This window comes from Choloepus didactylus, chromosome 6 (genome assembly GCF_015220235.1).
Source record: "Choloepus didactylus isolate mChoDid1 chromosome 6, mChoDid1.pri, whole genome shotgun sequence".
Taxonomy (NCBI): domain Eukaryota; kingdom Metazoa; phylum Chordata; class Mammalia; order Pilosa; family Megalonychidae; genus Choloepus; species Choloepus didactylus.
Window position 1 is genome coordinate 47307800 of NC_051312.1, and position 27602 is coordinate 47335401.

Consider the following 27602-nt stretch of genomic DNA (forward strand, 5'->3'; position numbering starts at 1 on the left):
AAAAGGGATGTTGGATTTTGTCAAATGCTTTTTCAGCATTTATTGAGATGATCAATTGATTTTTCCCTTTTGACTTGTTAATGTGTTGTAATACATTGATTGTTTTTCTTATGTTGAACCATCTCCTTTTTTAATGTTAGCTTTTGGGGATATAAATTTCCTTTTCAGCACTGCCTTTGTTGCATCTCATAAATTTTGATATGTTGTGTTCTTGTTTTCATTTGTCTCAAGATATTTACTCATTTCCCTTGTAATATCTTCTTTGATGCATTGATTATTTAAGAGTGTGCTATTTAGCTTCCGTGTATATGAGGATTTCCGGTTCTTTGCCTTTTTATTGACTTATAGCATTATTCCACGGTGATCAGAGAAGATGATTTGTATAATTTCAGTCTTTTAAAATTTATTGAGACTTGTTTCATGACCCTACTTGTGGTCTAACCTGGAGAATGATCCATGTGCACTTGAGAAAATATATCCTGCTATTTTGGGGTGCAATGTTCTTTATTGTTTGTTAGTTCTAGTTCATTTATCATATTATTCAAGTTCTCTGTTTCCTTATTGATCTTCTGTTTTATATGTTCTATGTATTGATGAGAATGTTGTATTGAAGTCTCCAACCATTTTTGTAGGGGTGTCTGTTTCTCCCTTCAGTGTTGCCAGTTTTTGCCACATGTATGTTGGGGCACCCTGGTTAGGTACGTAAGTATTTATGATTATTTTTCTTTGTAGATTGACCCTTTCATTAATATATAGTATCTCCTTTGTCTCTTGTGACAGCTTTTGACTTAAAGTCTATTTAATCTAATATTGGTATAGCTATCCCAGCTCTTCTTTGTTTACTGTTTGCATGGATTGTCTTTTTCCATCCTTTCTCTTTCAACCTATTTGTGTCTTTGGGTCTAAGGTGAGTGTTCTAGTTTGCTAATGCTGCCAGAATGCAAAACACCAGAGATGGATTGGCTTTTATAAAAGGGGGTTGATTTGGTTACACAGTTACAGTCTTAAGGCCATAAAGTGTCCAAGGTAACGCATTAGTAATCGGGTACCTTCACTGGAGGATGGCCAATGATGTCTAGAAAACCTCTATTATCTGGGAAGGCATGTGGCTGGTGTCTGCTCCATAGTTCTGGTTTCAAAATGGCTTTCTCCCAGGATGTTCCTCTCTAGGCTGCAGTTCCTCAAAAATGTCACTCTTAGTTGCACTTGGGATATCTGTCCTCTCTCAGCTTCTCCAGAGCATGAGTCTGCTTTCAACGGCAGTGTTCAAACTGTCTCTCATCTGCAGCTCCTGTGCTTTCTTCAAAGTGTCCCTCTTGGCTGCTGCTCCTCTTCAAAACATTCACAGCTGCACTGAGTTCCCTCTGTCTGTCAGCTCATTTATATGGCTCCAGTGACTCAACTTAGACCCACCCTGAATGGGTGGAGCAACACCTCCATGGAAATTATCCAATCAGAGTTATCACCCACAGCCGGGTGGAGCACATCTCCAAAGAAACTCAAAGAAATCTAATCAACATTGATAACGTCTGCCCACACAAGATTACATCAAAGATAATGGCATTTGGGGGACATAATACATTCAAACTGGCGCAGTGAGTTTCTTATAAAAAACATATAGTTGGATCATGATTTTTAAAATCTACTCTGTCAATGTTTTTTTTTTTAGGAATAGTAAAGTTTATTAAAGAAAAAGAGAAAGATACACATTGACGAGATAATGTGGGAATGTTCAAAGGAGAAGCATGCACTGAGTGGGAGTTGGTTGGCTTGTTATAGAGGAAAGTGATTTTCTTATCTTGACCTTTGAACACCAGGTGTCTTCTTTGTTCAAGGAGGAAATAGTTATCATGGTTATCAGAATTTGCGACCTGCCCTTGCATATCTAAAATTTGTCTTTGGAAATGGGGTCAACTTTTATGACCCCATACTTTTTGTCATTAACTAAAAATTTTCTTTGGGCCCATGATTTTACAAGTGTTTATGGTTTGGGAGGTTTGGGGGCTTTAGGGGCAATTTTTGTCCCATGAGTTCACATGTCTGCATTAACTCTTTTGAAGCTGAATAGAAGACCAGGGACCCTAGACTTGATGCCCTATTCTATCCTGCCTCAACTTCCCCCTGAAAGAGTTGAACACCCTTAATCTTAAATGGGTGCTGAGGGGCAAAGATCCAACTTCTGTAACTTCTTCCTGCTGTTTTAAGGGTGGCAGACCCTGCCTGCCAGGGTGTAAAATGCTTTCTCTGTTCTATTAAGGGTGAGGTAGACTGGTCCTAGTTCAGAACAGCTTGATATCACAGGTGAGCATGAGCTTAGTGTGGAATGCTTGCAGTCTGTTGGAAACAAATTTTTTGACAAGTAGGTTAAATATACATGGGTCAAACATAAGAATGAGAAGAAAAGGAATTAAAGGACTTAGAAAAGGAAGGATTTAAGTAGTTAGGGTAGGTAGATGTGGAAAAAGATCCCAGTTGCTTCCAGAATTGTATTTAATTAGTTGGGATTGTTCCCAAAGGTCCTTGTTCTGGTTTGCTAATGCTGCCATTATGCAAAATACCAGAAATGGATTAGCCTTTATAAAGGGAGGTTTATTTGGTTACAAAGTTAGTCTTAAGGCCGTAAAAGTATCCAAGCTAAGACATCAACAATAGGGTACCTTCACAGAAGAATTGCCAATGGTGTCTGGAACACCTCTGTTGTCTGGGAAGGCACCTGGCTGGCATCTTCTTCCTTTGCTCTCAGGTTGTGTTTCAAAATGGTATTCTCCAAAATGTCTCTTTTCACTGCAGCAAGTGTCTGGGCCTATGTGGCTCTTTTTAAAGCACTCCAGTAACCAATCAAGACTACACTGAATGGGTGGGGCCATACCTCCATGGAAATAATCCAGTCAAAGGTATTACCCACAGTTGGGTGGGTCACATCTCCGAGGAAACAACCGAATCCAAAGATTCCAACCTAATCAACATTAATATGTCTGCCCCCACAAGATTGCATTAAATAACATGGCATTTTGGGGGACATAATACATCCAAACTGGCACAGTCCTGTATGTCCTCTTGAATTTCATATACTTTTTTTGTGGTTTCCCTGGTTGACATAACTGCCAAAAGATAGAGAGAGAGCTCATCATACTTAGCTCTGCTTCTTTAGTAGGAATTTTAATCCATCTAGTGGTTGACAACTGATGGAGTCTTTCTGTTCAGGAAGGTCTGTAGGATCCTGGCTGGGGTGCTTGACCCTGGACAGGTGAATCCAGCTGGAGATTCCATAGACTTTGACTGTTCAGGATGTCTTGTGTCTTGAAATCAGTAAAGATGAACTCCTGGAAACTCCTGCAGCAATTTCCTGGCTTGGATCACCAGAATATGTAGCTGGCACACTGCTTGCAGCAGTGCCAGGCAGAACCCTGTTCCAGGTTTGGGACTCTGGCCATGGAAAGAATTCAGAGACGAGAGGAGCCAGTGATAATAAATAGTAAAGTTTATTAAAGAAAAAGAGAAAGATACACATTAAAAAGATAATGTGGGAATATTTGAGGGAGAAGCGTGCCAATATCTGTCTTTTGATTGGAGAGTTTAATCCATTCACATTTAGTGTTATTACTGTAAAGGTAGTACTTACTTCATCCATTTTGTCCTTTGGTTTTTATATGTCAGATTTTTTTCACCTCTCTTTTCTTTAATTACAGCTTCCTTTTCTATATAGTTGATCTTTTGTGATGTATCTGAATGATCCCTTTCTCATTCCTGTTTTTGTATACATTTAAAATGCTTTCTTTGTGGTTTCCCTCCAGTTTGTATTACATAACCTACATCTATAACATACTGATTTCGAATGATAGAAACTTAGCTTCAATAACATATGTGTCTCAACTATCATATCACTCCATTTCCCCCTCTTAATGTTATTTTGTCCTACATTACCTCTTGATATTTTGTGTGTCCATTATCAGGAAATATGACTCTTTTTTTTTTTTTTGGTTCAATTGTGTTCTGACTCTTATCGGAATTAAAAAGTAGAATTATATATTAAGGATATGGCAGTATTGGGTTTTGCATTTACCCTTTTAGTTACCTTCATTGAATATCTTCACTTCATATTACTCCAAGCCTCTCTCTCCTGTCTTTTCCTTTCTACCTGAAGAACTCCCTTTAGCAGTTCTTATAGATTAGGTTTTTTTTTTTTTTTTTAAATGAATTCTCTAAGTTTTTACTTATCTGTGACTATTTTCAACTCTTTCATTTTTGAAGGACAGTTTTCTGGATAACGTTTTGCTGGACAGTTGGCTGGCAGTTTTTCTCGACAGTTGGCTGGCAGTTTTTCTCTTTCAGTACTTTAAATGTGCCATTCCATACTGCCTTCTTTCCTCCATAGTTACTGATGAAAAATTGACACTTAGTTTTATTGAGGATCCCTTCTATGTGACACATTGCTTTTCTCTTGAGGTTTTCAGAATTCTCTCTTTATCTTTGGCATTCAGTTATTTGATTATAATATGTCATGGTTGGGTCTATTTGACTTTTGTCCTGTTTGGAGTTCACTGAGCATCTTGAATATATATATTCATGTCTTTAGTTAAATTTGGGAAGTTTTCAGCCATTATTGCTTTGGATATTTTCTTCACCCCTTTCTCTTTGGTCTCCTTCTGGAACTCCCATTGTGTATATTTTGGTATGATGACATGTGTCCCACAGTTTCCTCAGTCTCTTCACTTTTCTTCATACTTTCTTCTTTCTGCTCCTCAGACTGTGTGATTTCAATTGTCTTATTTCAAGTTTAGTGATTCTTTTTTCTGCCAGCTCCAACCTGCTCTTGAATCCCTCTAGGGAATTTTAAATTTCTGTTATTGTGGTCTTGAGTTCTGATGAGTTCCCTTTTATAATTTTCATCCCTCTATTGAGATTCTCTTGGTGTTCATATATCATTTTCATAGTATCCTTTCCTTCTTTTCCCATATTTTCTCTTATTTCTTTGAGCATATTTAGGACTGTTAAAAAAATCTTTGTCTGATACATCTCAGAACTCATTCTCCTCATTGATGGTTTCTAATTCTTTAATCTCCTTTGCCTGGGCCATCACTTTCTGTTTCTTTGTATGTTTTGCAATCTTTTTTTGAAAGTTGGGCATTTTGATATTTTAGTGTGTTATCACTGGAATCTGACTCTGGGACAATTATTCCTTAAGCTTTTGTTTAGCTGATTTTATGACAGAGCTTTCTTTGAATGACAGGTGCTAAAAAAAAAAAAAAAAAAAAAAAAGAAATAAAAATTAAAAGAAGGAAAAAAGGAAATGACTTTTCCAGTCTTTAAACATTGATTTGTATGAGTGCTCTCATTCAGGGCTTTTCCATACAATGAGTTTGTAAAATAGTTCCAGGCCAAGGCATAGAGGCCTCCCTGCTTCTTTCTGCTCATGTCTTTTTTTCTTGGGCAAATCCTGTGGCCCCAAGAATTCCTCCATTTAGTTATATGAATGGCCCCTCTTCCCTAGCAAACAGTTTCTTCATGGTCCCCAGTACAGCATTGTATGTCCTGCAGCCATGAATCCCTTGCCCCAGGTAGCAGATGTTGGCTGCTCTCCCACAATTATGTGGGAGAACTAGGTGAGCCACCTTTTACACACAAGGCAAGTTCTTGAATGACAAATTTCTCTGGGCAGCATCATATAGATTGGTCCAGAATCCCAGCATGTGCATTAGGATTAATCTGGTCCCTCTGGAACTGTGAGCATGGGAGTGTGTTCTGGCTCCATGCTGAGCCATTGAGGGGTTAGAGGAGAGGATAGCCAGGATTCCACAATATTCTATTGGTTTTAAGTGGCTTTTTCTGTATTTGGTGCCCAACCTGTTACTGCAATCCTTTAACTGTTTCCTGGAGCTTTTAGAAAGGTGTTTTTGCCAGTTCTTTTTGGTTGTTCAGAGCTTCTCTAGGGGACACAGAGCCCTGAAGGGTCTCACTCCATCATCTTCAGTAACTGCTTTTCTTTGAAAAACCTAGACAAGTGATTGTTTCATTTAAAATCTCTTTATATTACAGGAAATAAATATTAATATGGAGGACGATTTCAAGACTGAGTCATCATCATCTCCCTTTGCTCTTCAAGGTTCTTCAGAGACATTGCTTTCTATTCAAATATTAGATTTCAAAACAAGTTTATTGGAGGCATTAGAAGAATTGCGTATGCGAAGGGTAAGCATCCTTTTTTCAATGCTTTTTTTAATAAGAGAACTTGATTTTGACCACTTTTAAATTTTTGCATTCCAATGAGTTTTTTAAGGAAAAAAAATCTAACAAAATAATCCTTTGCTTAGAGAATATGCTCCAAATGATGAAGTAAAATAGAGAAGTTCAGTTTAAGTCAGTGATCAGAGAATGGAAAAGAAGAACTTGGAAACAAAAACAAAAAATGAAACAGATTTTCAGATTGTTAAATACTTGGACGGTCAACTAGCATTTATGGAGTGCTCAGGAATGCATAGATAGCACAATAATAGATACTGTGTCTGATAAAAAAGAACTGCTCTTAGGAAGATTAAATTTTTGTTAATGTTATAAGATAGGTACTTTTGAAATCATCAAATAATGAAACAAGACAGTACATTTGTAATATTCTGAGGTCAGGGAATCAATTATCCTTATTTTTAAAGAGAAATTTTTTTAAAAAGGAGGTAGGTAGTATAAAATTGTGAAAGATGTTCCAGCAGGAGATCTGTATTGTATAAAACCTCTTATAAGTGTTTAATTTCTATGACCTTATGGGTATAAATATGAAGAGTATGTTGTCCATTCTGTGTAGGGTACATTGGAACTGATAGGATTCTAGAGTGAGAAGGTATAAGGCTTGTCTATATAACAATGATCTAGAGATGAGATGAGTAGGACTATAGATGACTGTGAAGATAGAAAAAAAAGAGGTAGAAAGAAAAATCAATAGAACATGGTGACTTCCTGAAAATAAACTGTAAGTAAAAGAAAAAGAGATCTAAAATATTTTTATTTTAATAGGATTCTATTTTTCCAGTATTTAAAAATATTAAAATTTATTGTTAGAATAAGAAAATTAAATTACCACAATCCTCATGTTACATAAAGCTATTTATTATCAGTATAACACAAGCTTGTTTAAAAAAGAGATCCTGTTGTAAAGCGGCATCTTGGATAAGCATAATAAAGACCTATTCTTGTAAAATTAGTTTAAAATGTCATCTTTCTAGTGTGAAACCACTTTAGGCTGATGTTTGAAATTTTATATTCTGTTTTTAAAAATTATTTTGTTATTTATTTTTATTGAAATATATTCACATACCATAAAAACATCCAAAGTGTAGAACAGTTGTTCACAGTATCATCATATAGTTGTGCATTCATCACCAAAATCAATTTTTGAACATTTACATTACTCCAAAAAATAAAAATAGGAATAAAAATAAAAGTAAAATAAAAAGAACACCCAAAACATCCCATACCCGTCCTCCCCCATATTATTCATTTACTCTTTTACCCATTCTTCTACTCATTTGAACATACACTGGACAAAGGGAATATGAGCCACAAGGCTTTCACAATCACACAGTCACACCATATAAGCTATACAGTTATATGCTCGCCTTCAAGAATCAAGGATACTGTATTACAGTTCAACAGTTTCAGATATTTCCTTCTAACTATTCTAATAAACTAAAAAACTAAAAAAGGGATGTCTGTGTAATGCATAAGAGTTACTTCCAGAGTGACTTCTCAACTCCATTTGAAATCTCTCAGCCACTGAAACTTTGTTTCATTTCTCTTCCCCCTTGTGGTCCAGAAGGCTAAATCCAGGCTAATCCCTGGGAGTCGTGTCCCATGTTGCCAGGGAGATTTATACCCCTGGGAGTCAGGTCCCACGTATGGGGGAGGGCAGTGAGTTCACCTGCTGAGTTGGCATAGGGAGATGTCACATTTGAGCAACAAAAGAGACTTCCTGGGGGTGAGCTAGGCACAATTGTGAGTAAGCTTAGCCTCTCCTTTGCAGTAACAAGTTTCATAAGAGCAAGCCCCAAGATCAAGGTCTTGGCCTAATAAGCTGGTAGTCCCAATGCTTGTGAGAATATCAGGAACTCACCAACTGGGGAAGTTCTTTATTTCCACATTTTCCCCCAGTACCTCAAGGGGGCTTTAATACTTCTATTCTCTGCCCAAATTATACTGGGTTGTATTGCGGCTTCATGGTAACTTGTACAAACCAACAAGATCTCACTCCCTAGTTAAGGTTCTATGTAATTACAGTATTTCAGTAAACTGGCCATACCAATTAAATTAGTGTGCTACAGAAAATACATGTTTTGCGTAAAATAAACATCTCTTCCTTTGGTCCCACACAGAAGCCAAAGTTTTAAAGCACAGTTAATATCATTCTCTACCCTTTAGTCTGATCTACTCCAATCTCAACCAAGTCCATTTCATTCATATCTCCAATTGAATCTAATCTCCTTTTCAGCCTCTTTAACAGTTCATTCATGGGGCAATGCTGACACTCACAGCTGCCAAACTCTGGTTCTGAATCCCAGGCACCACACAGACACCCAAAGCTTCAGGGACCGACCACATCAAACACAAACAGCTCAGCATCTCAAACTTTAGAAATAACTGTTACAATTCATTAAAAGATGTGACTGCTATAAAACCTTGCAATTTAGGAACCTTTATATAAGCCTCCCCCTGATAATCCATGCTCCCAGATTCAATTCTCAGAGTTTGCACATTATTATTAGTCCACATTAGTGAGGCATTATAATGTTTGTCTTTTCATTTCTGGCTTAATTTCACTCAACCTACTGTCCTCATGGTCCATTCACCTAGTTGCATACCTCACAACTTCATTTCCTCTTGCTGCTTCCTCATGCAAAAAATTCCTATATTTGTACATTTAATTAACTCATTGACCACACTAGGTTTCACTAAGTTATACAGTCCCAGTCTTTATATTCTATCTTTCCTTCTGGTGTCATACATACCCCTAACCTACCTCTTTCAACCATATTCACAGTCATCTTTTTTTAGTGTACTTACAATATTGTGCTACCATCACACAATATTTTGCTATCCATTTCTGGATCTATACAATCAATCCTCTAGAACATTCTATACTCCTTCAACATCAAATGCCCAATCTCTGCCCTCTTTCTTTCTCATGATATCTTCATTTCTACACTCTTCTCCAAACCTCTCTCTCCTGTCTTTTCCTATCTGTATGTAGCACTCCCTTTAGTATTTCTTGTAGAGGAGGTCTCCTGTTCACGAACTCTCTCAGTGCCTGTTTATCTGTAAATATTTTAAACTCTCCCTCATTTTTGAAGGACAGTTTTGCTGGATATAGGATTCTTGGTTGGTAGTTTTTCTCTTTCAGTATCTTGAATGTATTATACCACTGCCTTCTTGCCTCCATGGTTTCTGCCAAGAGATCTGAACTTAGTCTTATCGAGCTTCCGTTGCATGTGATGGATTGCTTTTCTTTTGCTGCTTTCAGAATTCTCTCTTTGTCTATGACACTTTAAAATCTAATTAGTGTCTTGGAGTAGGTCAATTTGGATCAATTTTGTTTGGGGTATGCTGTACTTCTTGAATCTGTAATTTTATTTCTTTCATAAGAGTTGGAAATTTTCATTATTTCCTCTATTATGCTTTTTGCTGTTTTTCCCTTCTCTTCTCCTTCTGGGACACCTATAATATGTATATTCATGTGCTTCACGTTGTCATTCAGTTCCCTGAGACCTCGCTCATATTTTTTCATTCTTTTCCCTATCTGTTCCTTTGTGTGCAGGATTTCAGATGTCCTGTCCTCCAGCTCACTTATCCTTTCTTCTTCCTCTCCAGGTCTGCTGTTGTATGTCTCCATTGTGTTTTTCATCTCTTGTATTGTACCTTTCATTCCCATAAGTTCTGCCATTTGTTTTTTCAAGCTTACAGATTCTTCCTTATGATCACCTAGTATTTTCTTTATATTCTTCATCTCTTTTGTCACATTCTCTCTCAACTCATTGATTTTATTTAAAAGATTTGTTTGAACATCTATAATTAGTTGTTTCAACTCCTGAATCTCAGTTGAGGTGTTAGTTTCTCCTTTGACTGGGCCATATCTTCCCCTTTCCTGATGTGGCTCATGATTTTTTTTGCTGGCTAGGCATCTGATTTTCTGGATTGGTTTATTTTGGAGGTTGTTTTCTCTCTTTGGCCCAAGGTTTTCTTGTTGGTTGTCTTTGATTGCTATCTTTTATTTGTTTCTCTCCCTGGCCAGTTGTCAGATTGTCTCTGCCCCCCCCCAATCTTCCCCCCAAAAGCAGGTGCTCCCTGTGGCCTGCCACAGGGATGGGAGGTGGTCACTGGGCACTCCAGCAAGTTCACTGTGTGTTGTAACACAAATCTGGCTTCCACTGGTGTTCTGTTTTCCACCGGCTAGCAAGACGTGGGTTCGTTTTGGAGCCCTGCTGTAACAGTGGGGTCTTCCCTATTTCTCAGCCAAAACAGGGCTGGGTTTCCATACAGGGCATATAGACCACCTCCTGTAATCCTAAGAAAGGGTCTGAAGCATTTTTTAAAAAGTATTTTATTTCCCTTGCACTTTCCGGACTGTCCAGCATATGGCACTGTTCAGTAACTTTATTGATCCAGAGGCTGCTTTGCCTCTGAGCACAGGCAGTGCAGGCTGAACCTACGGGATTCCTGTGCCCTCAATTTTCCTGCCAAAATCCGACTCGATGTGGGACTCCACTTGTTGCAAAGTACTGCCAGTTAACCCAGCACTCCAGCTGTCTCCAAGGCAAGGAAACAGCTGCAGGCTGCTACTTCCTTCAAGGGTGGGGGAAGGACTTTCAGACCCAGGGCTGGAAACAGTCTCTGTCCATGTTTTCTCAGTGTCTTTGTCCCTCACTGATCTGGGCCTTGAAATATCCTCCCCTGTCCACTGGGTCTTCAAACATGAGGGTATTTTTCACTGCTGTGAGAGATTTTAAAACTGTGTCCCTGGTGGGAGGGGTCCCATATGCTGATTCTGTGCTTCAGAGACCGAATGAGGGGGAGGGGAGGGGACCGGCTGGTCTGGGACAGAAGATTCCTATCTGGTGTTTCTTCTCTTTCTTCAATTCAGCATTTGCAGGGTCTTTCTCCAGTCTATATCTTCCGCCAGAGTTTCAAACAATTCAGAATTGTCCTTTTTTTTTAATTGGATCTCTGGATAGAAGTTTTCAGTAGCTGTTCATGCCTCCATATTGATGACATCCTATATTCTGTTTTATTACATTCCAAACATTGTATTTTGCTCTTTTTATATGGTAGGTTGAATTACATACCCCAGTATAGAAATGTTTTTAATCTTAATCCATGTTCCTGTGGGCATGAACCCATTATAAATAGGATCTTTTGCAGATGTTGTTTTTAGTTAAGTTGTGGCAAATTGAACCATTTTAGATCTTAATCCTGATTACTGGAAGCCTTATAAGAAGTAAGGCCACAGGGAGAAGCAGGAAGTCAGGGAACCCAGAAGAGAAAGGAGAAGACATTGCCATGTGAGGGGAATATCAAGGAACCCCAAGAGACAATGAATTCCTCTTGTTTAGGCCAACTCATTGTGTAGTATTTGTCATAGGAGCACAATAGCTTAAGACAGGTTTTTTATATTTCCAATTGACAAATATATTTCCTTTAAAAATATATTCTGAAAAATTTCAGGTTAGTAACAGGAACAATGTTTTTAATAACCAAATGAAAGAGCATATACCACTTTCAATAAAATTTCTCATTGAAAGGGGAACTTTCTTCTTGAAAGGGAAAACATTCTTCCCTTTTATTAGAACAAGACAGTTATTGATTTCCATATTTATCCTGATGGCAACACTTTATCTGCATTCCTGAACTTTAATTTTTTTCCTAAAATTTTATTAGGAAAGTTTCAAACATTCATGATAGTTGAAAGAAATTTATGGTGAACACCCAATAGTCCCACTGTGATAGGCAGAATAATGGCCCTTACCCATGTCCTAACCCCTGGAGCCTCTGAATATATTATCTGACATGATAGAAGGAACTTTGCAGATGTGATGAAATTCAGATATTTTGAGATGGAGAGATTATCCTAGATTATCTAGGGGGATCCAGTGTAACCACAGTGGTTCTCATAAAAGGGAGGCAGGATGATCAGAGTCAGAGAAAGATATAATGGTGATAGAAGTAGGGTCATAGAGAAAGATTTGAAGATGCTATTCTTCTGGCTAAGAGTTTTTAACTTCAGTGATTACATTCTTCATTTCTAGAGGTTCCTGCAAATAATTCAAAATTTTTTTGCAATACTAATAAAAACCCAATGGGATTGTGCTGTATGTGTTTTACGATAATAAAATATTTTTTTTAAAAGGGGATATTTTTCAGAACTTGGCAGGATGATTCTAAACTTATATCTACAAGAATAAGTGCATGAAGAAAATCTTCAAAAGAGAAGAAGAATGAAATGCAACTTGTTTTAACAGATATTAAAACATACTATGATGCTATAGTAATTTAGAATGTGACATTGTTGCAGGAATAGAGAAATAGGACAGTAAAAAACAAATCATCCTGATGGGGAAAAGGATGAGCAGTCAATAAATGGTATTGTGACCATTAGCCATTCACATATTTGTCATACAGACAAAAAATCCAGGAGAAAAAAAATCTAAATGCAAAGAAGAATGATACAAATACTATAAAATATAAGAAGCATTTTTTTATAGTTTTGGGAATAGAGACGATCTTTTATAAAGGAAAAGATGGCTAGATTTGATGGCAGAAAAATTACCAGCTTCTGTGGAATAAAATCCACCATAAACAAAGTTAAAAGGCAAGTGACTGAGAAAACAATATTTGCAACATGCAAAATGGAAAAAAGGATCAATCCATTATTTATAAAACATGCCTACAAATCAAAAGACAAACAACCCACTAGAAAATGAGGAGAAAGAAGAAATTTGAATAATACATAAAATATACAAAAAATATGCTTATCTTGACTAATAAAAAGTGCAAAATGAAACAAAAATGAGACATTATTTTCACTTCCCAGTTTGGAAACAATTAGCTTATAGCCACTCCTTGTCTTTCTTTTCTGAGGTCTTCTCTCTGAGGCCTCCAGAAATAGTATTGAAGCCCATCCTGATTCAGTTGGACCACACCTTAACTGAAGTAACCTCATCAGAAGATCCTACTGTGGGTTCACACGCACAGGAATGGATTTAGTTTAAGAACATGTTTTTCTGGGGTACAAAGCTCCAAACCATCACAGATAGTATCTTCCCCCAAATTATTTAGTAATTTACTTTGGTAGTTTTAAACATGTTCACAAATTGTTTGATACTCCTCCCTCCAGTAAATGGACCTTAATTTCTCTCCCTTCAAGTGTGAACTGACTTGTTTTTAATGAATCAAATATGTAAAGGGAAAAATTTTAAGTTTACAGTGGAGAAATCTAACAGACACCATCTAAACTAAGTGATTAAAGTTGACACACCTAGTAATAATACATGTTGATATCAAGTACCTCCTGGTATAATGTGATGAGAAGGGAACTTTATCTCTAGAGGGACATTCTACGAAATAACTAAACAATACTCTTCAAAAGTGTCAAGATCATGAAAAACATGGAAAGACTGAGAAAATATCAGATGAGAAGAGACTAAGGAGAAATGATGACTAAATGCATAGTGGTATCTGGATGGGTTGCTGGCATAGACCTTGTTGAAAAAACGAGTGAAATTGGAAAAAGTCTGTAGTTCAATAGTATTGTGCAAATGTTAATTTTTTTAGCTTTGACAAATGTACCCTGGTTATGTAAAGTATTTATGTTAGGGGAAGCTGGGCGAAGGGTACACAGGAACTCACTACTGATTTTGCAACTCTTTTGTAAATCTAAAATTATTTCAAAATACAAGACTTTTATTTAAAAAATAAGTACTTTGAATCACTGAAAACTCAAGAATTGCTGTTGTTTAAATTCAATATGATTCCTTTTTAAAATTTTCAGTAGCTGTGAAGTAAGCAAATATAGTACCATGTAATAACAAAGGTGTATACAAGATGTTATGAAAATGTGGATAAGGAAATGCCTAACTTTACCAGGTAGAGTGGGGGAAGCTTTATAGAGAGAACAACTCAAGCAGTCATAATGAATGAGTAGGAATTTTTGATGAATCTTTCCAGGAGTTTATCAATTCTGTTAGTCTTTTCAAGGAATTAGCTTTTGACTTTGTTGATTTCTCTTCATATGTTGGATCTTCATTATCATCCAGCTCAAGTAATTTTCTAATTTTTGTCACGATTTCTTCTTTGACCCATGGATTGTTTTAGAAGTGTATTGCTGAATTTACAAATATTTGGGAGTTTTCTTGTACTTTTTGTTAATCTTAAAAATTAGATTCTAGTTTACTTCTACTATATGATTTCAATCCCTTGATATTTGTGCACATTTACTTTCTGGCCAAGCCTTTCAATTGTGGTAAATATTGCAATATTGATGAACTTGAAAATAATGTGTATTCTGTATTTCTTGGGTACAGTGTTCTGTGAATATGAATTAGGTCAACTTCGTCAGTCTTCTTGTTTGAATCTGATTTTATGCATGAAAATGAAAATTTGAGGCTCTGGATGGTACTCCTCTGAAGAGGATGCTTTTACTTTTGGAAGTTAAAGTGGGACAGACCATTTTACCAATCAGAGATTGAGGTGATTGGAAGCTGAGCTTCAGTCTTTGTGAAGGCTAGTTTATTTCTACCCTCTACTCCAATAATGTAGACCTTTGGGGTTCCAACTAAAATCCTTGCATGTTTGCCTGGGTCCCTCCTTGGTGGATCCTGATACCAAATCCATCCCCGTAAGACTGCTAGAGGATCTTTCTATTCAGTTTCTTAATCTCTAGTGAACTGGCAAGTGCTGATTATCAGGATCACATCTCTATGCTTCCCTTTTCTCTGTGATCTTGGATATGAATTCTAAATGATTTCTTTTTTCTTTCTTTTTTTTTTTTCATTTTTATTGAGATATATTCACATACCATGCAGTCATACAAAGCATACATTCATTTGTTCACAGTACCGTTATATAGTTGTGCATTCATCACCAAAATTAATTTTTGGACATTTTCATTACCACACACACAAAAATAATAAGAATAAAAATTAAAGTGAAAAATAACAATTAAAGTAAAAAAGAACACTGGGTGCCTTTTTTTTTTTTTTTTGCCCCCACTTTTCTACTCATCCGTCCATACACTGGACAAAGGGGAGTGTGGTCCATATGGCTATCCCAATCACATTGTCGCCCCTCATAAGCAAAATTTTTATACAATCGCCTTCAAGATTCATGGGTTCTGGGTTGTAGTTTGATGGTTTCAGGTATTTACTGCTAGCTATTCCAATTCAATAGAACCTAAAAAGGGTTGTCTATATTATGCATAAGAGTGCCCACCAGAGTGACCTCTCAGCTCCTTTTGGAATCTCTCTGCCACTGAAGCTTATTTCATTTCCTTTCACAACCCCCTTTTAGTCAAGAAGATGTTCTCCATCCCACAATGCTGGGTCTAGATTCCTCCCCAGGAGTCATATTCCATGTTGCCAGGGAGATTCACTCCCCTGGGCATCAGATCCCGTGGGGGGTGGGGGTAGTGATTTCACCTGCCAAGTTGGGCCTGCCAAGAGAGAGGGCCGCATCTGAGGATCAAAGAGGCATTTGGGAGGAGGCTCTTCGGCACAATTATAGGGAGTCCTAGCTTCTCCTTTGCAGCAACAGTCTTGCCAAGGGCAAGTCCCATGGTAGAGGGCTCAGCCCATCAAACCACCAGTCCCCTATATCTATGAGCACATCAGCAACCCTCGAGGTGGGAAAACCCCACACCCCTGCATTCTCCACCAGCTCCTCAAGGAGGTTCTGCATATTTTTTCCTTGTTTTTGTTTTTTTAAATTAACTCATTTTTTGAAAAATTAAGTATATTAAAAAAAAAATACAATAAAAAAAAACATTTCAAACAAACCACAACAGGGGAGTAAGAAAAAGACAACTAACCTAAGATAACTGCTTTACTTCCAACATGTTCCTACTCTACCCCAAAACCTAATGTAACAACATTTCTGTGAACTTGTTCCTACAATACCCACCAGAAATTAACAAACCATAGTCATTCCTGGGCATTCCCAGAATGTTAAATTTACCCATGATAGCTTATGTGTTCTTACTGGGTTATTGTCTAAATGATTTCTTTTGCAAGATCATGAAATTGTAGAATTTTGCAGGTAGAAGTGACCTGAGATAGCTTCAAGTCCAGCGTAACTCCGGATGCTTTAAGGGACTAGTACTCAGATCTTCCTGCTTCTTCCATATATATATGTATGTGTGTGTGTGTATGTATATGCATTTAATAATGTATTTGATTGATTTAATATGTATATGATTTAATTTAGCTGTATGAATAATGCAGTCACATAAATTTGGAATTTACCCCAAAGGATTAGATAGTAAAATAACTCCAGTCAAAATAAGCAAAATGTAATAAGATAACAAAACAAAGACAAAGAAAGAGACTTTTGTACTCCACTAAACTGCATTTCACTACTCAACTACATTGTAATTAACAAAAGAGAAAGGGGAAATTTCTGTTTTTTTTTTCGTATGGATCTTAATTGGTACTGATAATATTTGAAAAAAAAAGTTGAATGTTTTAAATTAACAATATGAATGAAAAACAAAGTTTATATTGAATCAAATGTGTACTTTTTGAAGGTAGGCACCACTTCTAGTAAATGTCCTTATTAGAAATTTCCACAGAATACATGATACGAGTGGGGATGAACCATAGCACAGGAGTAACAAATTCAGCTTCCTTCAGGATTCACGTAGTTGGCATGTGACATGAAAAGGAAAGGAACTGTGTTGAACTGGAGAGCCTGTCTCTCCAGTTCAACCTATAGCTGCCAATCAGCTCTAATTAATTGTTGCCATGTAGGAAGATAGTTCCCATACTTTCAACTCTTCCAATTATTGACAAGAAACTAGAAATTCAAATATTAATATGAAGCTGCTGGTTTTTAACAATTGGAAGTGGATTGAAGGTTTTTCAAATAAAATATATTTCAGAGCCAAATCTTCTATAAAATGGGAATATAAAACCTCTACCACAGAACTTTTAGACTTTTAAAAACATGCGTTCATTTGATAATCACTTCTCAGTCTGTGCCATAGAGAATTTAAAATTAGCAACAAGGCAATTGTGAGGGAAAACTGAATAATTAATGGTATAATATGTGGTAAGTAACATTAAGGAGCATTTCAATGCCCCATGAAAATAGTTGTGCTATGAGTGGAATCATACTCCTTTCTGATTATTATGATTTGTAGAATGTATATCTTTATATATATTCTAAAACTGATAAAATTGGTGTTATCCACATTGCCCAGTATTAGCATTTGTAATATACTTGTACTATATTAGGGTTATAATTTAACTTCAGACTTTTTATTAAAAATTATCATTTAACCTTTCATTGGATCTTTTAATTTTTTTCTTCCATCTATTCTTCAAGCAGCTCTTAGAAGTTGTTAATAAAAATTCTTATGAAATTGTCAATGAGAAAAAAGATACTCAATTTAGTAAGGAAATCCCATCTGTAACTTCAATAAAGTATTCCAGAATATAGAACCTTAGAAGTGTTTATTTTTTATTAGATGCCTTGGGACTACAAGAATTTAAGTGTTTTTACTAAAACAATAAAAGAGGAGTAATTTGATGGTTTTTTTTAACTCTTTATAACCTTTAGAAAGTGTCATGCTTTTTTTTTAAATGCTTGCTTCAGGCTGTAGTTTTACAAGATGGGCTATGTATTGTTCAAGCCTCTTCAATTCTTGACCCTGAACAGATTTAGGAACATGGTACATATAGCAGGCGTATGTCCAAGCAGCCAAAACTGTATCTGGATACTTTTACTCTCTTCTTCAAACTTATAATCCACCTCCTACAAAACAGCACAATTCATTTTCTCATTTGTCCAATAAAATACAAATCACTCTTTCAGATAGTTTCTTGGTCTGATTAGCTACTAGGTATTCAAGATAAATATCTCTAATATGCATGGATTGCCTAGAAGTTCATATTTTAAAAAATCACTTTCCCAATTAATATTTGTACTACTCTTTTCACATTACTTAACTCCTATAAATAGAAAAATATTAATATTAGAATATTCATAGTACTTAAATTCTTTTGTTCTTTTATTGATTTCTAGGTTTTATTTTGAAATGTACTTGCATATTTAAAATGCAAAATGTACTTGCATATTTAAAATGGGAAATTTGATTTTGAATAGTTTTCTCTTTTATGGGACATGGCGATTAGGTCCTGACATTTCTAAAGGAAAAGAATATATCATAACAATTCATTCTGTCCCACAGCATGCACAATTTTTGAAAGGTAAAATAATGGAGTGTTAAAAGGCTCTGGAGACAAATCACTTTGATTCAAATCCTAGCTCTGCTGTTTACCTGCTATGTGACTTTAGGCAAGTTACTTATGCACTTGCTACCTCTGTTTCCTTATCTATAAAATGTCCATAACACTCAAGAAGAAATAGGAGATCTTAATAGACCAATGACAAGTAAAGAGATAAAATCAGCCATCAAAAGCCTCCCAACAAAGAAAAGCCCAGAACCAGATGACTTCACTAGTGAATTCTACCAAAATCAAAGAGGAATTTTGATTTTTTTTGCTCAAACTCTTCAAGAAATTTGAAGAGGAGAGAACACTTTCTAACTCATTCTGTGAAGCCAGCATCATAAAGATATCACACAAAAAAATTACAGATCCACATCCCTCCTGAATATAGATGCAAAAAACCTCCACAGAATACTAGCAAATGAATTCAACAGCACATTAAATAAATTATACACCATTATCAAGTGGGATCTATCCCAGGTTTGCAAGGGTGGTTTGACATAAGAAAATCAATTAATGTAATACACCTTATAAACAGAACAAAGGGAAAAAATACATGATTATCTCAATTGATGCAGATAAGGCATTTGACAAAATTCCGCACCCATTACTGATAAAAACACTTGAAAACTAGCAATAGAAGGAATCATCCTTACCAGGATAAAGGGCATATATGAAAAACCCACCACAACATTGTACTCAATGGTGAAAGACTGAAAGCTTTCCCTCAAAGATCAGGAACAAGACAAGGATGCCCACTGTGACCACTGTTACTCAGCATTGTGCTGCAATTTCTAGTCAGAGCAGTTAGGCAAGTAAAAGAAATAAAAGGCATCCAAATTGGAAAGGAAGAAGTAAAACTATTTGAAGATGCCGTGATCCTTTACATAGAGAACCTTGAAAAATCCACAGCAAAGCTACTAGAGCTAATAAAAGAATTCAGCAGTACAAGATTAACATGCAAAACTCAGTGATGTTTCTTTACAATCTGAAGAGGAAATCAAGAAAAAAATTCCGTTTACAATAGCAACTAAAATAATAAAATATGTTGGAATGAATTTAACCAAGAATGTAAAGGACTTATACACAGAAAACTACAAAACATTGTAAAAGAAATTAAAGAAGACCTGAATAAATGGAAGAACATTCCATGTTCATGGATTGAAAGGCTAAATATTATTAAAGTGTCAATTCAACCCAGAGCTATATACAGAGTCAATGCAATTCCAATCAAAATTCCAACAGACTTCTTTGTACAAATGATAAAAACAATTATCAAATTTATACAGAAGGGAAGGCAACCCCAAATAGTCAAAGTCATCTTGAAAAAGAACAAAGTTGGAGGACTCACACTTACTGATTTTTTTTAATTGAAATTGTTCACATACCATACAATTATCCAAAGATCCAAAGTGTACAACAATTGCCCATGGTACCATCATACAGCCGTGCATCCATCACCACAATTAAAATTTTTTACAGTTTTTAGAACATTTTCATTACTCCAGAAAAGAAATAAAGACAGACACAAAAAAGGAAACTCAAATCCTGCCATACCCCTAACCACCCCCCTCCATTATTGATTCATAGTGTTGGTATAGTACATTTGTTACTTTTGATGAATGAATGTTAAAATACTACTAATTGTAGTATATATATATATATATATATATATATATATATATATATATTTTATCTTCATTTTATTGAGATATATTCACATACCACGCAGTCATACAAAACAAATCGTACATTCGATTGTTCACAGTACCATTACATAGTTGTACATTCATCACCTACATCAATCCCTGACACCTTCATTAGCACACACACAAAGATAACAAGAATAATAAAGTGAAAAACAGCAATTGAAGTGAAAAAGAGCAATTGAAGTAAAAAAGAACACTGGGTACCTTTGTCTGTTTGTTTGTTTGTTTTCTTCCCCTATCTTTCTACTCGTCCATCCATAAACTAGACAAAGTGGAGTGTGGTCCTTATGGCTTTCCCAATCCCATTGTTACCCCTCATAAGCTACATTTTTATACAATTGTCTTCACAATTCATGGGTTCTGGGTTGTAGTTTGATAGTTTCAGGTATCTACCAGCAGCTACCCCAATTCTTTAGAACCTAAAAAGGGTTGTCTAAAGTGTGCGTAAGAGTGCCCACCAGAGTGACCTCTCGGCTCCTTTTGGAATCTCTCTGCCACTGAAGCTTATTTCATTTCCTTTCACATCCCCCTTTTGGTCAAGAAGATGTTCTCCATCCCACGATGCCAGGTCTACATTCCTCCCCGGGAGTCATATTCCATGTTGCCAGAGAGATTCACTCCCCTGGGTGTCTGATCCCACGTAGGGGGGAGGGCAGTGATTTCACCTTTCAAGTTGGCTTAGCTAGAGAGAGAGGGCCACATCTGAGCAACAAAGAGGCATTCGGGAGGAGGCTCTTAGGCACCATTATAGGGAGGCCTAGCCTCTCCTTTGCAGCAACCGTCTTCCCAAGGGTAAAACCTATGGTAGAGGGCTCAACCCATCAAACCACCAGTCCCCTATGTCTGTGGTCATGTTAGCAACCATTGAGGTGGGGTAGGCCAATACCCCTGCATTCTCCACAGGCTCCTCAAGGGGGCACTACATATTTTTTTCCTTTTTTTTTTTTTAACTTTTTTTTTTCTTTTTTAAATCAACTGTATGAAAAAAAATTAAAAAAAAAAAAACATACAATAAAAGAACATTTCAAAGAGACCATAACGAGGGAGTAAGAAAAAGACAACTAACCTAAGATAACTGCTTTACTTCCAACCTGTTCCTACTTTACCCCAAGGAAGTTACCTAATCTAGCAACATTTCTGTGAACTTGTTCCTACTATATCCATCAGAATTTAACAGACCATACTCATTCCTGGGCATCCCCAGAACGTTAAATAGCTTATCAGTTCTTCTTGGATTATTGTTCCCCCTTCCTTAATTGCTCTCTATTGCTAGTTCCCCTACATTATACATTATAAACCATTTGTTTTACATTTTTCAAAGTTCACATTAGTGGTAGCATATAATATTTCTCTTTTTGTGCCTGGCTTATTTCGCTCAGCATTGTCTTCAAGGTTCATCCATGTTGTCATATGTTTCACGAGATCGTTCCTTCTTACTGCCGCGTAGTATTCCATCGTGTGTATATACCACATTTTATTTATCCACTCATCTGTTGAAGGACATTTGGGTTGTTTCCATCTCTTGGCAATTGTGAATAATGCTGCTATGAACATAGGCCTGCAGATATCTGTTCGTGTCACTGCTTTCCGATCTTCTGGGTATATACTGAGAAGTGCAATCGCTGGATTGAATGGTAACTCTATGTCTAGTTTTCTAAGGAACTGCCAGACTGACTTCCAGAGTGGCTGAACCATTACACAGTCCCACCAACAACGAATAAGAGTTCCAATTTCTCCACATCCCCTCCAGCATTTGTAGTTTCTTGTTTGTTTAATGGCAGCCATTCTAACCGGTGTTAGATGGTATCTCATTGTGGTCTTAATTTGCATCTCTCTAATAGCTAGTGAAGCTGAACATGTTTTCATGTGTTTCTTGGCCATTTGTATTTCCTCTTCAGAGAACTGTCTTTTCATATCTTTTGCCCATTTTATAATTGGGCTGTCTGTACTATTGTCATTGAGTTGTAGGATTTCTTTATATATGCAAGATATCAGTCTTTTGTCAGATACATGGTTTCCAAAAATTTTTTCCCATTGAGTTGGCTGCCTCTTTACCTTTTTGAGAAATCCCTTTGAGGTGCAGAAACTTCTAAGCTTGAGGAGTTCCCATTTATCTATTTTTTCTTTTGTTGGTTGTGCTTTGGGTGTAAAGTCTAGGAAAAGTGGCCGCCTAATACAAGGTCTTGAAGATGTTTTCCTAAATTATCTTCTAGGAGTTTTATGGTACTTTCTTTTATATTGAGATCTTTCGTCCATTTTGACTTAATTTTTGTGTAGGGGGTGAGGTAGGGGTCCTCTTTCATTCTTTTGGATATGGATATCCAACTCTCCCAGCCCCATTTGTTGAAAAGACCATTATGACTCAGTTCAGTGACTTTGGGGGCCTTATCAAAGATCAGTCGGCCATAGATCTGAGGGTCTATCTCCGAATTCTCAATTCGATTCCATTGATCTATATGTCTGTCTTTGTGCCAGTACCATGCTGTTTTGACAACTGTGGCTTTATAATAAGCTTCAAAGTCAGGGAGTGTAAGTCCTCCCACTTCGTTTTTCTTTTTTAGAGTGTCTTTAGCAATTCGAGGCATCTTCCCTTTCCAAATAAATTTGATAACTAGCTTTTCCAAGTCTGCAAAGTAGGTTGTTGGAATTTTGATTGGGATTGCATTGAATCTGTAGATGAGTTTGGATAGAATTGACATCTTAATGACATTTAGCCTCCCTATCCATGAACATGGAATATTTTTCCATCTTTTAAGGTCCCCTTCTATTTCTTTTAGTAGAGTTATGTAGTTTTCTTTGTATAGGTCTTTTACATCTTTGGTTAAGTTTATTCCTAGGTACTTGAGTTTTTAGTTGCTATTGAAAATGGTATCTTTTTCTTGAGTGTCTCTTCAGTTTGTTCATTTCTAGCATATAGAAACATTACTGACTTATGTGCATTAATGTTGTATCCCGCTACTTTGCTAAATTTGTTTATTAGCTCTAGTAGCTGTATCGTCGATTTCTCAGGGTTTTCCAGATATAAGATCATACCATCTGCAAACAATGACAGTTTTACTTCTTCTTTTCCAATTTGGATGCCTTTTATTTCTTTGTCTTGCCGGATTGCCCTGGCTAGCACTTCCAGCACAATGTTGAATAACAGTGGTGACAGCGGGCATCCTTGTCTTGTTCCTGATCTTAGAGGGAAGGCTTTCAGTCTCTCTCCATTCAGTACTATGCTGGCTGTGGGTTTTTCATATATGCTCTTTATAATATTGATGAAGTTTCCTTCAATTCTTACCTTTTGAAGTGTTTTTATCAAAAAGGGATGTTGGATTTTGTCAAATGCTTTTTCAGCATCTATTGAGATGAGCATTTGATTTTTCCCTTTCGAATTTTTAATGCGTTGTAATACATTGATTGATTTTCTTATGTTGAACCATCCTTGCATGCCTGGAATGAAGCCCACTTGGTTATGGTGTATGATGTTTTTAATGTGTCTTTGGATTCGATTTGCAAGTATTTTGTTGACGATTTTTGCATCTATATTCATTAGGGAGATTGGCCGGTAGTTTTTGTTTTTTTGTAGCATCTTTGCCTGGTTTTGGTATTAGATTGATGTTAGCTTCATAAAATGAGTTAGGTAGTGTTCCATTTTCTTCAATGTTTTGAAAGAGTTTGAGTAAGATTGGTGTTAGTTCTTTCTGGAAAGTTTGGTAGAATTCCCCTGTGAAGCCATCTGGCCCTGGACGTTTATTTGTGGGAAGATTTTTGATGACTGATTGGATCTCTTTGCTTGTGATGGGTTGGTTGAGGTCTTCTGTTTCTTCTCTGGTCAGTCTAGGTTGTTCATATGTTTCCAGGAAATTGTCCATTTCCTCTACATTATCCAGTTTGTTGCCATACAGTTGTGCATAGTATCCTCTTATAATTTTTTTAATTTCTTCAGGATCTGCAGTTATGTCACCTTTTTCATTCATTATTTTGTTTATATGGGTCTTCTCTCTTTGATTTTGTCAGTCTAGCTAGGGGCTTGTCAATCTTGTTGATCTTCTCAAAGAACCAACTTTTGGTGATATTTATCCTCTCTATTGTTTTTTTGTTCTCTATGTCATTTATTTCTGCTTTAATCCTTGTTATTTCTTTTCTTCTGCTTGGTTTAGGACTGGTTTGCTGTTCATTTTCTAGCTTCTTCAGTTGATCTATTAGTTCTTGGATTTTGGCTCTTTCTTCCTTTTTAATATATGCGTTTAGTGCTATAAATTTCCCCCTCAGCACTGCTTTTGCTGCATCCCATAGGTTTTGGTATGTTGTGTTCTCATTTTCATTCGTCTCTATATATTTAGCAATTTCTCTTGCTATTTCTTCTTTAACCCACTGATTGTTTAGGAGTGTGTTGTTTAACCTCCAGGTATTTGTGAATTTTCTAAGTCTCTGATGGTTATTGACTTCTAATTGTATTCCATTGTGGTCAGAGAATGTGCTTTGAATAATTTCAATCTTTTTAAATTTACTGAGGCTTGTTTTATGTCCCAGCATATGATCTATTCTGGAGAAAGTTCCGTGAGCACTAGAAAAGTATGTGTATCCTGGTTATTTGGGATGTAATGTTCTGTATATGTCTGTTAAATCTAATTCATTTATCAGTTTGTTTAGGTTTTCAATTTCCTTATTGGTCTTCTGTCTGGTTGATCTATCTATAGGAGAGAGTGATGTGTTGAAGTCTCCCACAATTATTGTGGAAACATCAATTGCTTCCTTTAGTTTTGCCAGTATTTCTCTCATGTATTTTGTGGCACCTTGATTGGGTGCAAAGACATTTACGATTGTTATTTCTCCTTGCTGAATTGCCCCTTTTATTAGTATGTAGTGGCCTTCTTTGTCTCTCAAAACACTCCTGCATTTAAAGTCTATTTTATCTGAGATTAATATTGCTACACCTGCTTTCTTTTGGCTGTAGCTTGCATGAAATATTTTTTTCCATCCTTTCACTTTCAATTTCTTTGTGTCCCTGTGTCTAAGATGAGTCTCTTGTATGCAACATATTGATGGTTCATTTTTTTTCATCCATTCTGTGAATCTATATGTTTTAATTGGGGAGTTTAATCCATTTACATTCAACATTATAACCGTGAAGGCATTTCTTGATTCAGCCATCTTATCCTTTGGTTTATGTTTGTCATATATATTTTTCCCCTCTCTCTATTAATATCCTTTATTGTACCCATACTGAATCTCTTTAGCACTGAACCTTTCTCCAAGTCTGTCTGTCCTTTGTTTCTCTGTCTGTAGGGCTTCCTTTAGTATCTCCAGTAGGGCAGGTCTCTTGTTAGCAAATTCTCTCAGCATTTGTTTGTCTGTGACAATTTAAGCTCTCCCTCAAATTTGAAGGAGAGCTTTGCTGGATAAAGTATTCTTGGTTGGAAATTTTTGTCACTGAGAATTTTAAATATATCGTGCCACTGCCTTCTTGCCTCCATGGTGGCTGCTGAGTAGTCACCTCTTAGTCTTATGCTGTTTCGTTTGTATGTGGTGAATTGCTTTTCTCTTGCTGCTTTCAGAACTTGCTCCTTCTCTTCCGTGTTTGGCAGTGTGATCAGAATATGTCTCAGAGTGGGTTTATTTGGATTTATTCTATTTGGAGTTCGCTGAGCATTTATGATTTGTGTATTTATGTTGTTTAGAAGATTTGGGAAGTTTTCCCCAACAATTTCTTTGGATACTCTTCCTGGACCTTTACCCTTTTCTTCCCCTTCTGGAACACCAATGAGTCTTATATTCGGACGTTTTATATAATCTACCATATCCCTGAGTTCCATTTCAATTTTTTCAGTTTTTTTCCCCATTCTTTCTTTCATGCTTTCATTTTCCATTCTGTCATCTTCCAGGTCACTGATTCCTTGTTCAACTTCCTCTTGTCTTGTACTGTGAGTGTCCAGAATCTTTTTAATTTGGTCAACAGTTTCTTTAATTTCCATAAGATCATCCATTTTTTTATTTAGTCTTGCAATGTCTTCTTTATGCTTTTCTAGGGTCTTCTTGATATCCTTTGTATCCCGTACTATGGTCTCATTGTTCATCTTTAGTTCTTTGAGTAGCTGCTCTAGGTGCTGTGTCTCTTCTGATATTTTGATTTGGGTGCTTGGGCTTGGGTTATCCATATCGTCTGGTTTTTTCATACGCTTTATAATTTTCTGTTGTTTTTGGCCTCTTGGCATTTGCTGAAGTTGATAGGGTTCTTTTAGGATTTGTAGACCAAGTGAAGTCCTTATCTCTAATTTATCAGATCTACAGCTTCGTGGAGTACACTTTCTCTAACTAACCAGGAGGTGGCGTCCACGAGCCACCTGTTCTCCACAAGTCAGTTCTCCCCTGCTTTGCCTTTGTGGTGAGGGGGGGAGTGAGTCTTGTGGGGTCCAATTGGTGTACCAAGCTTGCATGTGTAGTTGGTGTTGCCCGCCCTGGATATGGGGCATGTATCTGGGCAGTCAGGGAGGGGAGGTGGCTCTAACAATCAAATCTCTCTGGTGATCCTGGAGTTTTAAAGCTGCTGCAATAGTCTAATCCTTCAGTTTAGTCCTGCCACAGTTTGTCTCTGCCACTGACCCACAAGTCCTTGGTATTGGCGTATGGCTCCTGAGACTTGCAAGTGGGTCCCTCTTCCAGGCCGTGCACCCCATGGTCTTCTGTTGAGGGATGACTATGCTATGTCACAGGTGAGTGCCGTCCCCCCAGGGCGGTTCTGGGCTGCTGGGCTGTGTAGGGAGGCTCCCAGTCTGCTCAAATGATGGCTGAATGGGGCTTTGTTAATTCACACTGCTCCACCTACCCAGCTCTGGGCCAATCAGCTGAGGTTGCAGGGAAGGCTAATGTCCACGCTCAGTTTTGTGGTGTGTGCCTGTTATTTGAAGCACTTCCGTCACACTGGGTTGTCTGGGGCAGCTCTGGGCTATGGGGCTGGCGATGGACAGGAGTGTTTCCTGTCCACCAGGATCATGGCTGTGAGCAGACACCCCCCTTTTCTTGGGAAGTTGTGGTGTTTAGTGAATGTTCTCAGCTACTGGATTATTGCCTGTTGTCTCAGAGTTCTCTTAGTTCTGCTCTTGTCTTGACCTGCCCAAATTGCAAGTCTTTGAAGCTTTCTGTATTGGGCTTCTTAGAGTAATTGTTTTAGAAAAAGAAAAAAGGATTAAAAAAAAAGGGGGGGCCCTCCTCAGAGATCTAATGGGTTATTGAAATGCTAAGAGACAAAGCAATTAGGGCCATTAAGGAAAGGTCCACAGGGCAGAGAGATCAGCTTTTCTTCGGGAGTTGCATATGAACCTCAGGGCCTGAGCTCTGCCCTTCCCCTTTCTATGTTCACCAGAACTCCAAAAATCCTCCGCTTTTATTTTGGAGTTTTTCGTGCTGTTTTTTTCTATGCCTGTCTCCT

The 27602-nt window shown here is 37.0% G+C and overlaps 1 protein-coding gene across 1 annotated transcript in view; it reads left to right on the plus strand.

The window, feature by feature from the left end:
* CCDC73 (coiled-coil domain containing 73) overlaps positions 1 to 27602 on the plus strand; it is a 250565-nt gene that overhangs the window by 44880 nt on the left and 178083 nt on the right. The window contains exon 3 of the mRNA XM_037838965.1: positions 6037 to 6189. Within this exon, the coding sequence (XP_037694893.1) occupies positions 6052 to 6189 (138 nt within the window). The 5' untranslated portion in view covers positions 6037 to 6051. The remainder of the gene's footprint in view (positions 1 to 6036; positions 6190 to 27602) is intronic.